The sequence below is a fragment of the Carcharhinus amblyrhynchos genome, chromosome 14 (genome assembly GCF_965287045.1).
Source record: "Carcharhinus amblyrhynchos chromosome 14, sCarAmb.v2.hapA, whole genome shotgun sequence".
Taxonomy (NCBI): domain Eukaryota; kingdom Metazoa; phylum Chordata; class Chondrichthyes; order Carcharhiniformes; family Carcharhinidae; genus Carcharhinus; species Carcharhinus amblyrhynchos.
Genome location: NC_137337.1, coordinates 4411026 through 4425864, shown reverse-complemented (window position 1 = coordinate 4425864; position 14839 = coordinate 4411026). Strand labels below are relative to the sequence as shown.

Below are 14839 nucleotides of genomic sequence, written 5' to 3'. Positions count from 1 at the left end.
TAGATGTAATTTGTTTCAATCGGGTTTTTCAAGACGCGCTCGACACAAGACCAGAAAATCCAGCCGAAGGTAAACGGACCTTCCCATCTTCTGTCCTTCGGCCAATCCGATTCCCATGGCGAGTGGAGCCATAGAATTTCAGTGAATGTGTTGTCACTGTTTTCTGTGACTGGTTGTTCTGCACCTAGTGGGACTCTGTCTGATCTGTCCAAATGAATACAAAGACACTGTAAATGTTTATGAGGCTGGAATCATTCTGAGGCCCAGCAGCCACACTGGTAGTCAGAAAAACAGTTGCTGACGGCACCATTTGTGGCAGGTGGGAAATTGGCTGGCTCCCGTGCAGAGCTGAGATGGCTAACAAGGTAGGACTTGACATGGGTAGCCCTCAAATGGGCTGTTTTTACAGCAGCCTTCAGTGATTCCTTTAAGCCTTTAAAGATCAGTACTACTGATCAGTAGAGGGCTCGATGCATTCAGGGTTCTCCAATCAGTAAAGGACTAGGGGGATAGTTTGAAAATGAGAGCAATATCTTTCAGTAGTAAAGTTTTCATATCTTTTACACGTTGGGAGGAGCTAGGCACCGAGAAAGAAGAAGGACATTGTACAGGAATGACTAAAAGAACAGTCAGAGAAATGAGGAGACATATGTGATAAGAGATGTATATTTTTGTGATTATGCTTTCTGTGTAGTTAAAGGAAATTGTATGTGCATGAGAGAGAGCGAGAAAGAGAGACAAAGATTAATTGAACAGGAGAAAGGTTACTAGAGAAAAGTTGTCTGTGAGGTCTAATAAATTAAAGGTGTTGGGTTTGTGCATTTATAATGAGAGGTCATGGTGAAGTTAGGTTGGATCTGAAATTTGCACTGTGAGATAAGTCGAGAAATTGGTTTCAGCTATTGAATTTCAAAAGGGAGTCCAACTGAAGATTTTTTGATATGTGCTCCCACCCTGTAATAGAGTCATGGGCCAGAATTTTACCGGCTTGCCCACCACAGGAATTGGAGCGGGCAAGGTGCGGAGCATGGGAAGATCTGTTGACCTCACGCAGGATTTTATGGTTTTGGGACAAGCAAGGACATAAAATTCCACCCCAAGAATCATAAAGCAATACGGCACAGAAACAGGCCCTTCAACCCAACTGGTCCATGTCTCCCATGGTACCTCCACATGGTACCGTACCTCACCAGGAGCTTAAAATTGCAAATTTATCCTTTCATGTCAAATTTGAGAGAATTGAATGTAAAACATGTGATGCATTTACCTTGCAGCTTATTTGGAACCATATTTCACCTTCTCCCGTGTCAGCGGCAGTCCCAAGCCTCTGAAGCAGGCAGCCATTAATCCTGACAGACAAGACAACACACTGATATTTGAGGCCCGATTTGAGAGTGGGAATCTCCAGAAAGTTTTCAAAGTGTGCGTAAGATATTTTAATTGAGTGTGAGAGGAAATATTGAGCTCCTCTTCCTTAGTGTATTGAGGTCTATAATATATGTTATCTTGTGCAGTTGAAACCCTCTCACATACCAGTGATCTGTAAAACTCCCTTTAGATTCAACTCCTCATTGGGGGTGCAGGTTAGGGGAATTTATCTTTGACAACTTGTGTGTCAACCATGGTTCAGCTGGTATTATTCTTGCCTCTGAATTAGAAGGCCAGTCCCCAGGCTGTTACTTTCAGTGCACTAAATAAGGGATGCTCTTCCTGACTGAAGTGCTGACTTTAGAAGTAGACCTTAAAGCAACGCATTGTCTAAAGTTGAAGTAAAGTTTATTTATTTGTCACAAGTAGGCTTACATTAACTCTGCAATGAAGTTACTGTGAAAATCCCCTAGTCGCAACAGTCCAGCGCCTGTATGGGTACACTGAGGGAGAATTTAGCATGGCCAATCCACCTAACCAGCATGTCTTTCAGACTGTGGGAAGAAACTGGAGCACCTGGAGGAAGCCCATGCAGACATGGAGATAATGTGCAGACTCCACACAGTGACCCAAGCTGGAAATTGAACCCAGGTCCCTGGAGTTGTGAGGCAGCAGTGCTAACCACCGTGCCACTCCTACTCACTCAATTGGATGTAAAATATAGTGTGGCCTCTACTTGAAGCAGCACAGAGGATTCTCACTCATATGCAGGCCTATAATTATCCCTCAATCAGCATTGTTAATTGTAAATTAAACATTGCTGAAAAAAGAGACGTTGAAGTTTTTTGTCTTGCATTCATCAGGACACTTCACATGAATACCAGTATAAGGAAAACAAGAAATTTGTACTAGTCAAGCTGCCTGGTTTAAGTTTCAAATAATGCTTGGCAGTTATCTGTCGGTCATCATCAACTGGTGCATTCTTCATGGCAATCCCTCTAACAATCAGAGCCCACTAGCCAGCCATTCTCTTCTCATGCATTATAAATTACAGAAAATGGGATCAGGTTACTAAGCTGAATAATCAGCTATAATCATAATGATAGGTGGAGCAGGCTCGAGAGGCCAAATGGGCTACTCCTGCTCTCGTTTCTTATGTTCCTATGTTGTTTCCTTATGTCGGTATTCTTGTGAAGTGTCTTGATGAGTGCAAGACGAAAAGCTTTGAGATGTCTTCCTTTTCAGCAGTACTCAAGTTCTGTACTATCAAATAATAAATTGTAAGTGAATTGCATGCAGGTATTTGGCACATACCGAGGATTTGCTTCAATAGACACAGGTTACATCTGTGGCCTTTGAGCTAGGAAGTGCAATTTCTGTAATGTGTAACTGTGTAAACAAATGTAGAATAGTATAAAGATTGACTCCAATGTCATCCTTTACCTGGCTTTCTAAAATGGTAGTCATGATGTAAGATGCTGGCGTTGGACTGGGATAAACACAGTAAGAAGTCTCACAACACCAGGTTAGAGTCCAACCAGTTTATCTGATAGTAAACCCACAAGCTTTCGGAAACAGTGTTCCTTCGTCAGGTGTGTGGAAGGTTCTGATCAGAGAAAGGCATATAAAGACACACACAGTTTACAGCAGGTTAGCTGCAAAGACTTGCATTCTAATCAGTATTCTGTGTGTGTCTTTATATGCCTTTCTCTGATCAGAACCTTCCACACACCTGACGAAGGAACACTGTTTCCGAAAGCTTGTGGGATTACTATCAAATAAACTGGTTGGACTCTAACCTGGTGTTGTGAGGCTTCTTACTGTACTTTCGAAAATGGAACAGTTCAAAACCACCCCACTGATCAGCACTTGCACTCCCGCCCCCTCTCCATGTCCTATCCTCTTTTAAGTTGAGGTCATTCAAAATCCATATGAACATATGAACAAGGAGCAGTAGTAGGCCATTCAGCTTCTTGAGCCTGCTCTGCCATTTAATAAGATCATGGCTGATCTGATAGGAATCTCAAATCTGCATCCCGTCTACACCAATAATCTGTCACTCCCTTAATCTAACTCACAAAAAATCCTATTCATAGAAGATAGAAACATGGAAAATGGGAGCAGGAGGAGGCCATTTGGCCCTTCGAGCCTGCTCCACCATTCATTAAGATCATGGTTGATCATCTAATTCAATAGCCTAATCCTGTTTTTTCCCCATAACCTTTGATAAAAGGTTCATCCATTATCAATGTGCCTGCTGACCTATATTTGCTTCTAGTTAAGCAAAGTCTTAATTCTAAAATTTTCACTTTTTTCTAATCCCATCATTGCACCCCCTTTACAATCACTTCCAATTCTACAACCCTCTAAGATATCAGTGTTGCTTCAACTCAAACCTCTTGCACAACCTAATTGTAATTAGTTCTATGATCTGGCAGGTGGTAAGTGGTGTGCTAATCAAATCCCAAATGAAAACTTGCCAAGCTCTCACAATGATTTTCAATTTGCATTTTCCTATGAGAAGATAGGTGTATTTCAAATGGTAAATTTAAATAGTCATTAACAATAGAAAAGAAAACTTAAACACGCAAGATTATACTTACACAGTTAAAATTAGTCATCAGAACGTTTCCTCCAGAAAGATTTCACTCGGTTAGAGTCACAAATTAACATCTCTTTTAGCAACAATCCCTACAGATATTTAATACATAAACATTCCAGTAATATTACCATAAGGCACCCACTATTGCTTTAGGGAAGGTATGTCACAGCACTTCTCACTCTCTCTCACTCTGCTGTGGAGAATTCCAAAAGCTTTTGAATTAAACTTTCCTGTCTGACAACAACAGACACTTTTCTGGATGGCTAAAGATGGCTTCATTTTGCTCCTTTTCATAGCTCTTACTCAGCACAAAGCACATTCCAGGCTCTGACATAACCAAACTGTTCAAAACAAGCTTTTCTCAAATATGTTTTATCTCTTTTATCTTTAGAACTATTGTGCACAACATCGCCCTGAAATGAACTGTCTTCAAAGTATAAAAATCATTCATGTTCTCTATGGTCAAAAAAGACTTAATAAACTTTTCCAAGATTACTTATGATCTTTCCTAAGTTATAAAATCTTTTAATTCCCTTTGAAAATTAGCAGCTGAAATCTAAACCCATATTTTCCATCTCATGCCAATTTTACCCCATGCTGTGTTTACCTGTAGAATATCCAGCAAAGCTATATTCATTTTAAGTATTACATTTACATTTAGCTCCTTTGATGTTTGTAACCCTGTAGACAACCTGACTGGGATTTTACTGCCCCCACCACCGCCATGGGAATCAGAGCGGGGCGTGACGACCGGACAATGGGAAGGTCCATTGACCCCACTTGGGATTTTACGGTTTCGGATGAGCGATGCTATAAAATTCCACCTTCTGTCTTCAGTTTAATTAAATTAGTCACAAACAAATACAGACACAAACCTACTTCCCAAACAGACCCAGAAATATGAAAAAACATTTTCTTCACAGTCCATCACGAATGGCTGCTTCAATTGTCCAAGTCCTAATCCTTGGAATTCCCATCCTTAACTCTGCCTCTCTATCTCTCTTTCATCCTCTAAGACTCATCCTAAAAGTTACCTTTTTAGTTAAACTTTGGTCATTGGTCTTAATATGTCCTCACACTGCTTGTAGTCAAATTTGATAATTACTCCTATCAAACGCCTTGAGATGTTGTATTTGCTATTTTAAAGGTGACATGTAAATACACGTTCTGATGCGCCTGCCTTGGAACAGTGTAGAGGCTACATTACTCGGTGTTTAATCTGTGCTATGCAGTGCTACGTGCTATGGGAGTGTATAATTGCACAGTGCAGGAGCTTCTCTCTGCATTTAGCGATCATTCATTTTGGACAAATCTTGCTGGTGATTTTAGAATTATAGTGATCTGGTTTTGTTGGACTGGTAACTTGCTTGAAATTACTCCAAGCAAACTATTAAACTATAGATTAACTCTCTGTAAAATAAATAACTTTTTAAAACTCATATAGTGTGTTATTACGCTAATATTTGCACAGCTTAAGTTCTCAGGACACTGTGCACTTAATACTTCCCTGCCTCTTAATCTGTTGTTATCTTCCTTCAACCATTACAGAGGGGATTATGAATACAACTTGATCTTACGCACAGATCTGTACACATCAAAACACACCCAGTGGTATTACTTTCAGGTACAGAACATGCAGCAGGCAGTTGAATACCGCTTCACCATCATCAACCTGATGAAGCCCACTAGCTTATACAACATGGGAATGAAGCCACTGATGTACTCCACAAAGGATGCTGAGCTGTACCAGGTGGGATGGCGCAGGGTGGGTAGCCAGATCAAGTACTATAGGAACAACTATAGCAGTGACAATCACCAGTATTACTCGCTTACCTGGACATTCGAGTTCCCCCATGATGAGGACACTTGCTACTTCGCCCACTGCTATCCTTACACCTACTCTGACCTCCAGGACTATATAGTGAGCGTGGCCAATGATCCAACCAAGTCTAAGTTCTGTAAAGTCCGAGTGCTGTGCCGGTCGCTGGCTGGGAACATGGTTTATGTCCTGACTGTGACCAATCCCTCTGAGAGTTCCATGGTGGCAGCTGAAAAGAAGGCGGTGATTCTGACCGCTCGCGTCCACCCAGGTGAGACCAACAGCTCTTGGATGATGAAAGGCTTCCTCGACTGCCTTCTTGGCAACTCAATGGATGCCAAGCTGCTGCGGGATACATTCCTCTTCAAAATCGTGCCAATGTTGAACCCTGACGGGGTCATAGTCGGTAATTATCGGTGCTCACTCTCTGGCCAGGATTTAAACAGGAAATATCGGTCCTTTTTGAAGGAGACATATCCCCCTGTGTGGTACACCCGGAAACTGATCAAACGGTGAGAGGGAATGATGCAGGTAGTGTGTTTCTTAGAAGATAAAGGTTAGTTCTACAGTCTCTATTCAATATCCAGCCGTGGTCATATCTTAGCTAATGAAGATAAACACATCCAGTATAGAATTGAGTCTTCAGACCAGGAGGATCTGAAGGTCACTCACTGGTCCAGGATGTACTGGCTGTACTCAATTGAGGATGGTACGTTTGGGAAGGAGTATGATTGATATCATTCAAGTGTGAGTGTGTCCGGCACAGCAAGGGACAAGATCAGAAATATATAAGCAGTAAACAGTGAGATAGTACAACCCAAGACTTCTCAGAACCAGTAGCAGTGCTGCAGGAGGTACTGAAAAAAAAATACATCACTCCTTTTGAAAAACAAAGCAACCAATTCCAGCAAAAATTCACCATTTTGAGTGTGCTTTCCTCCAGGCTGAGCTGGTGAGCTTTCTGCCCCATCAAACACTCCCAGGACAGGGACAGCACGGGGTTAGATACAGAGGAAAGCTGCCTCTACACCGTCCCCATCAAACACTCCCAGGACAGGTACAGCACGAAGTTAGATACAGAGGAAAGCCCCATCTACACTGTCCCCCCATCAAACATTCCCAGGACAGGTACAGCATGGAGTTAGATTCAGAGTAAAGCTCCCTCTACACTGTCCGCGTCAAACACTCCTAGGACAGGTACAGCATATAGTTAGATTCAGAGTAAAGCTACCTCTACATTCTCCCCATCAAACACTCCTAGGACAGGTAGAGAACAGGGTTAGATACAGAGTAAAGCTCCCTCTACACTGTCCTTATCAGACACTGATGTGGAGATGCTGGCATTGGACTGGGGTAAACAGAGTAAGAAGTCGCACAACAATGAGATTTTGCTTAGTAACTGTCCTGTTTGGAGACAATACACATCTCTTTAACCTGCGCTTAATGCTCTCTCCACTCGTATTGTCTGTACCTTTAAAACTTGATTACCTGTAAAGACTCGCATTCCAACCATTATTTTGTAAATTGAGTTTATGCCTTTATATGCCCTGTTTGTGAACAGAACTCCCACTTACCTGATGAAGGACCAGCGCTCTGAAAGCTAGTGGCTTTTGCTACCAAATAAATCTGTTGGCTTTTAACCTGGTGTTGTGAGACTTCTTACTGTGCTTATCAGACACTCCCAGGACAGGTACAGCACGGGGTTAGATACAGAGTAAAGCTCCCTCTACACTGCCCCCATCAAATACTCCCAGGACAGGTACAGCATGGGGTTAGATACAGAGTAAAGCTCTCTCTACACTGTCTCCATCAAACGCTCCCAGGACAGTTACAGCACATGGTTAGATATGGAGTAAAGCTCCATCTACAATGCTGCAGTCTCAGAACAGCATTGTCTGTCAGTGAGATGTGATATTTCACATATTCCACACACGTAACTTATTTTGAACTTTTCACCAGATGTGAAACAATCCCTCATGTTGAACATGATCTGAAATTATAATCAATTTGTTCTTATCAGATGGGTCTGATCCAGGTTTATACCCAGATAAAATAATGCAGATGCTGGAATCTGAAACAGAAACAGAAAATGTTGGAAATCTCAGCAGGTCTGACCCTTGAAGTATCATCCAGACTCGAAATGTTAGCTCTATTCTCTCTCTTCAGATGCTGTCAGACCTGCTGAGGTTTTCCAGCATTTTCAGAAAATAGAAAATCTATTCTCAGGTGTCCTCTCTTGAATTAGATAGCCCTTTAAAACCTCATGAGGGTCAGTTTTGTACTGTGACCTGCCTGTGCCATGCCCCACTCTGCTGATATTTCCCAAAACAGAGCTTCTTTAATGCTGGTGGTTGCTGTATTTGCTCTGTTGTTACGTTTCCAGTTTCTTTTCAGGTTGATGGAGGAGCGGACAGTTTTTCTTTACTGTGATCTCCACGGACACAATAGGAAGCAGAACATTTTCATGTACGGCTGTCAGAGTAGAAGACGTACAGTGTCATCATTTGCCAAACAGCGAATTTTCCCTTTCATGCTCAGTAAGAACTGCTGTAACAAGGTATAATCTAACAACACTGGGTTTTACACAGATATTGCAACTCTATTAAATCATCTTTTGTGACTATTTTGAATGTTTGCTATCTATTGACCACTTACACCTGGGTAGGTTCAGAGGCAGATTTACCATGAAACACACTGTGCCTGGACAAAGGGCCCCAAACAATGGGCTGACCCACACTGGGCTTGCTGCACTGGGCATCCAAATAGAAGCTAATTACTCTGCATTTGCTGTTAGGCTCAAACAAATGCAAATGAGCCTATCAGCAGCAAATGCAGAGCTAAATCAGGTCAAAGAAAGGGAAAAGTAATAGTTGTTGCAGGCATGCCCAAGACCCCAAGAGGCGAGGGAGAGGAGCAGTGGTTGGCCACACGATGACGGATTAAGCTGCTGAGGTTTGCACTTGCAGAGGGGACCTTCCCCAGACTTACAGGTGCACAGCACCCTGAAAACAAGCCATGAGTGGCTGAGCAGGCGAGCAGGTTTGCACTGAGTGCCGGCTGCAGAGCAGACCCAGGCCAGGAGAGTAAGAACTGCTTCAAATAGCCTTTACTTTGGGTGAGAACTCTGGTTAAAGTTTCATTAGAAATGGAGCTTTGAAACTTGTAAGTGTGAAGTTGAGCTATTTGAATCAAATTCGAATGGCGGGCCCAAATTTGAACGCTATGGCTCCAAGGTGAAAGTATTGGATTTTTAAATTAATGCTCCTCACTTAGGTTGTATCATCGACAATGCTCATTGTCACTGCCATTTCTTACTAGTCTGTCCTCTTATATCCCCAACAGAACATTGAGGGTGGCACCCATGCAACATCACCTCCGCAACACAACCTCCATTCCAAATAAATCAGAGGTTGTTAACCTTATTGCTTCTTGACGTTCTCCTCCCTTGTGTAATAAAAATTACATGGACCCCACAATAACACAAGTATTGTTTCAGTATGAAGATTAGTTAGCTAATCTTAGCTTTGAACATTTTCCAGCTATCCACAATTTAGGTCAGAGCGTATATCTCCATTGTGCTTGCTGCATGAAAGGAATCCAACTCTCTCAACATACACATTATATCTGTAATTATACTTATAAAATTATAGCTCACATGTATAAGGTTATGCATTGCTGTTTGACATAATATATGTGTATATATGTACATGAATAAATACCCATTTCAATCCTTTTGGCATCAGTTATCCAAGTTTACAATTTTAACAATAGTTTACCAGCTGGTCAGTAGAGAAATTTGGCAAAACTTTGGCTGAAGATTTGGAGTGAGAAGATTCCTCCTCCCAATCAAGGCTTTTAACAAGCAAATGACACAGCCTCAAGCCAATCCCAAGAATACAACTCCCAATCCCGAGAATACAATTCCCAATCTGAGAATTCAGTTCCCAATCCCAAGAATACAACTCCCAATCCAAGAATTCAGTTCCCAACCCAGAGAATACAGCTCCCAGTCCCGAGAATACAGCTCCCAGTCCCGAGAATACAGCTCCCAGTCCCTTCCTGACTCGATGACATGGAAACAATCAGCTGTGTGTGGACCTGGCACGAGGTGATGACATTCCAGTGGTTTTCTCCTTTGAAAAGCAAACTTATAAGCAGTTATTTCATTTGTTTTGTGATGGAGCCTCACCTGTCAGCCAAGGGGAAAGCAGCCATGTTTGTTTTGGTTGTGTTTCCAGGGTTTCCAAGAGATGTTTAGGATAGACAAGAAGGGGCTCCGGTGACCAGTTCTGGCCAGCAGAAGAGGTTTGAGGGAAATGTTTTGAATAAGTTGAGAAGCGAAGGTGAGATTGAGGATTTGGCAGCAGTCTAATATGAAGGGGTAATTTACTACATTGATCATACAGTGCACAGGGATGTCCATGGGACTACTGAGAAATGTAATCTTGGTAAATCCACACCATCAAAGCCATGGTGAGTAGGTTCTGCAGGTGTGCACCATTTAGGTGAAAGCTGTACCTGTGGAGTCTGGATTGGTTGAGTGTTGCCATTGGCTGAGGACTGGAGGTTAAATCATAGAATCATAGAATCCCTACAGTGCAGAATGAGGCCATTCAGCCCATCGAGCCTGCACTGACAGCAATCCCACCCAGGCCCTATCCCTGTAACCCCATGTATTTACCCTGCTAATTCCCCTGATACTAAGGGACAATTTAGCATGGTCAATGCACCTATCCTGCACACCTTTGGAATGTGGGAGGAAATGGGAGCACCCGGCAGAAACCCACACAGACATAGGGAGAACGTGCAAGCTCCACACAGACAGTGATCCAAGGCCAGAATTGAACACAGGTCCCTGGCGTTGTGAGGCAGCAGTGCTAACCACGGTGCCACCCTACATGGCGAAAGTAAATGGAACTCTATCTGAGGAAAACCGAGGCTGGGATTTTCCACTTTTCCTGTGGTAGATGTTTCCAGGGTGGTGGGTGGGGTTAGGAGGGATGTGGGGGGGAGGGGGGGGTGCGGGGGGGTTGACAGAAATGATGGTGAGCATGGGACACACAAACTGTAAATCCACCTCTGGATAAACCTACCTTTCAGTTAGATTTTAGAAATTTCTGCAGAGCCACTTAAAAAGGACTTGAATAGGTTTCAGTGGTGTGATTGACAAGACATAAGAACAGGGAGTGGGGCTAATTAGTTGGTTCTTTTAAAGAGCGAGCATAGACATGATTATTGGAATTTTACCACTTCGCTCGCCTGAGGCTCATAAGATTCTGCCCGAGACCAACGGAGAATGCCGTTCTTCAAGCTTGCTTGCCCCTGGAATTGGGGCGGGCATCCCAGTAAAAGTCTGGTGGATGTGTCTGTTCAAGTGCTGCAAGATCCTATAATTTATGAAATCCTCCTATCCCGGATTATGAATATGAATAAACCATTTAGCCTCTCAAGTTGGTTCTGTCGCTCAGTTAAAGCATGTTGATCTGTATCACAGCTCCAAATCTCTGGATATATTTACCTATTGAAATCTATCAGTGTCTCAAGCTTAATACACTCTGCTTTATTGCCGCCTATGCTCAGTTACTGCTAGCTGTTTATGTGAAAATGAGTAGTGATTACATTAAGATAGCACATTTGGGAATATACTAAAAGGTGTTAACTTTGAACACTCAAATGTCCAAAAGCGACAAGTGAACATGATTGTGCTCTTACCTGCTGACTGCTGTTCATTCCAGTTCTCCTTCAAAAGTTGTAAATTCCATGTTAAGCGGGTTAAAGAAGGAACGGGCCGTGTGGTGGTTTGGAGGATGGGCATCACGAACAGTTACACCCTGGAGGCGACTTTCTGTGGTTCCACATTGGGTAAGAGCAGTATGACTCTGCCTCAATCAACTTATGGAGTTAGAAATTGGTTTGTAAGTCTGAGGGTCAGGGGGATAAAAAAGCAAGTAAAAAGGACCTAAGGAAAGAGCGGAATACACATACATATAGAATCATACAGCACAGGAGAGGCTCTTCAGCCCATCAAATCTGTACTGACACATTAGAGACACCTGAACTCCGACCTAATCCTACCTGCCAGCACTTGGCTCATGGCCCTGAATATTATAATATGAAAGCAAAATACTGCAGATGCTGGAATCTAAAACAAAAACAGAAAATGCTAGAAAATCTCAGCAGGTCTGACAGCATCTGTGGGGAGAGAACAGAAAACAGCTCTGATGAAGAGTCATCTAAACTCAAAAAGTTGGCTCTATTCTCTCCACGCAGATGCTGTCAGACCTATTGAGGGTTATCCTCCGAGTGGTGATTAAGAAGAATGGGACTGCACTCTCTGGAGCTTAGAAGAATATGGGAGATGATCTCACTGAAACATATAGGATTGTGAGGGGCTTTACAGGGTAGATGTAGGGAGATTGTTTTCCCTGGTTAGAGAGTTTAGAACATAGGGCACAGTCTGCATAAGGGGTCAGCCATTTAGGATCAAGATGAGGAGAAATGTTTTCACTCTGAGGGTTATGAATCTTTGAAATTCTCCAATGTAAATATCTGTGTATGTCCAGTCATTGGGAATATTCAATAATTAACCAATACAGGGTAAGTGATGTTCAAGTGAAAGAACAGCCATGATCCTATTGAATGCCAGCACATCGATAATATGAGTGATAGTATAGTCTACTCCTGTTTCTACTTATGCTTCTTATGTAATTCCATGCAATGTAAGCCTACTTTTAGCAATATGATCTACATGATGGGGTTCAATTTTAACCACACCTGCCAGGTTAAACATGTTAAACCCACTAAGATGAGCTGTTAAAAAACTTATACATATCATGTTATTCTGTCCAATCACTGTTTGTGATGTTAATCTGGGTCAAGTGACAATTTAAAGCACACAACAGCCTCACAAATGTATGTAAATCGTCATACTAGAACATTAATACATCAGGGCTTTTTTCTGCTCCATAAATCCATGGGTGTAAATCCTTTTCCTCACCATGATCTCGACCCTGGGTGAGGCTTCCTTCAGGTGCGCATGGTGAGATCCTGACTGAGGATCCGAAACAGGGGATGTGTCTTGGAGAATCAGTTCCTGTCCCTTAGCCCTGCCCCCAAAAAGTCCACGGCCTTACAGTTCGTAAAGTCTCGACTCCCAAACGTGCAAACAGTAAACTCCTCTTTAAGGCAAATGTGAATCAGGACTGAGTTTTCCTAGTTAGACTGCCAGTGAACATATGAAACAGTCAAGTCTCCATTTCCACCCCCTAAAACAAGATACTGAAAAGAAGCCACCTGAGTCTTGACTCTGATGTTTCATTGCAGGGGACAGTAAAGATTTTCATTTCAATGTGAATGATCTGGAATCAGTGGGTTTTGAGTTCTGTGACACCTTGCTGGACTACTGTGATCCTGATCAATCCAAGGTAAACTTGTCCCTTGTAAAATTAAAACATGTTAATGTAGCCTGTCTGTAGTGATTACATTAAATTGCTAAGTTTCTGCATGTTTCTAAATGTATAAGAGGCATTTGTCTTATTTACTGGATTCTCTTCATTGTCTATCTATTTTAGCATTAGGATTAAGTTCACAGAAGAATCGACCTCTTAGATGCTACAGTGTGATAGGACATTTGTGGATCCATCTTTGGGTATAAACATAGAACATAGAACATTACAGCGCAGTCCAGGCCCTTCAGCCCTCGATGTTGCGCCGACCAGTGGAACCAATCTAATGACCCTCTAACCTAAACTATTCCAATATTATCCATATGCCTATCCATTGACCATTTGAACGCCCTTAAAGTTGGCAAGTCCACAACTACTGCAGGCAGGGCATTCCACACCCTTACTACCCTCTGAGTAAAGATCCTACCTCTGACATCTGTCCTATAATTATCACCTCTCAATTTAAAGGAATGTCCCTCCTGTTAGCCATCACCATCCAAGAAAAAAAAGGCTTGTGACTGACTAAGAAATTTGAATGGTGCCTGCTCTTGCACCTTTGAAATTGAACATAGCCGAATGGCTCCTGACCGGATTTAATGCAGTCTATTGCGGTGGGTGACTGGCCCCATATCCACCTCACACCTCAACATATGTCTGGTTTTTTACACCTAACTATGCATCTCAACATTTGTCAAATCTCAGAAAATGCATTCTCATGATCATGTTAATTTCACATCCCACATTCTTCATTTCAACATCTAATGAACCTCAGGTCTAATACTACAAATGTAAAATCTATCCAAATTAACTTCCGGTACTAACCTCAACATCTAACTTCACATCCATACTATTACACCAATACACAACTAACCTCATATCCTATACACAACCTAACCTCTCTTCCCATATAGACAATATCTAAAGACCATATCCACCATGCTCGCAGCCTCTCAAAAATATTCAACGACATCAGTTTTAAGGCCCTGAATGTGGAATAAGATGTAAAGTGAGGGGCTGATTCAGTATCATTCATTTTGTTTTATGGCCAAAGGCCAATTTCACCCTCATTTAATGAAGTGAATTAATTGATCCCATGTCTCCTTTCTAGTACAACCAATGCAAAAGGCAGTTACAGAATCAAATAAAAGAAGATATTGCTACCAAAATGAAGATGTCCGGTGCAAGATATGATTCTGATGCATCAATTGGTGATATGCTCTCCTATATTGAATCCAGGTACATGGCAATATTTCTTACGTGGTGTCAGTAATGACATACAGAACATGCTCTCCTTAAGTTACCATACATTTAGCTTCATATGATTCACTGGAATTTTATTAAGAACCACAATACCAAGCAATATCTTAATTTGAAGAACTGTAGAAAATTTTGTGCCACGTATTGATGAGTTGCTGGAATGCACATTCAATTCCTCATGTGGTAAGTCCTACATTTTCATCTTGCAAAGTGGAATTCAGGCACTACCCCATAAGAAGCCAAAAGAAGTTTGTTAAGTTGCTGTTTCATGTGCTATACAGAAGCTGTGATTGAACTGTTTCCTGATGGAACCCCTGTTGTCATCTTCTGAGGAGAACGAGAGTAGAC

General features: G+C 42.0%; 2 protein-coding genes across 4 annotated transcripts in view; one reads left to right on the top strand and one right to left on the bottom strand.

The window, feature by feature from the left end:
- Positions 1 to 14839, bottom strand: part of LOC145352393 (HHIP-like protein 1) — a 229839-nt gene that overhangs the window by 137615 nt on the left and 77385 nt on the right. Inside the window, exon 9 of one of the 3 annotated variants that reach the window (XM_080202185.1) lies at positions 87 to 204. The exons of the other annotated variants lie outside the window; for them this stretch is intronic. Coding sequence (XP_080058311.1) covers positions 185 to 204 — 20 coding nt within the window. The 3' untranslated portion in view covers positions 87 to 184. Of the gene's footprint in view, positions 1 to 86; positions 205 to 14839 lie in introns of those variants that run through there. 3 annotated transcript variants of the gene reach the window in all.
- Positions 1268 to 14839, top strand: part of LOC145352328 (cytosolic carboxypeptidase 2-like) — a gene marked incomplete at its 5' end in the record, with an annotated part of 46694 nt that continues 33122 nt past the window's right edge. Inside the window, 6 exons of the mRNA XM_080202085.1 lie at positions 1268 to 1422; positions 5519 to 6301; positions 8184 to 8346; positions 11525 to 11651; positions 13113 to 13213; positions 14343 to 14470. Coding sequence (XP_080058211.1) covers positions 1268 to 1422; positions 5519 to 6301; positions 8184 to 8346; positions 11525 to 11651; positions 13113 to 13213; positions 14343 to 14470 — 1457 coding nt within the window. The remainder of the gene's footprint in view (positions 1423 to 5518; positions 6302 to 8183; positions 8347 to 11524; positions 11652 to 13112; positions 13214 to 14342; positions 14471 to 14839) is intronic.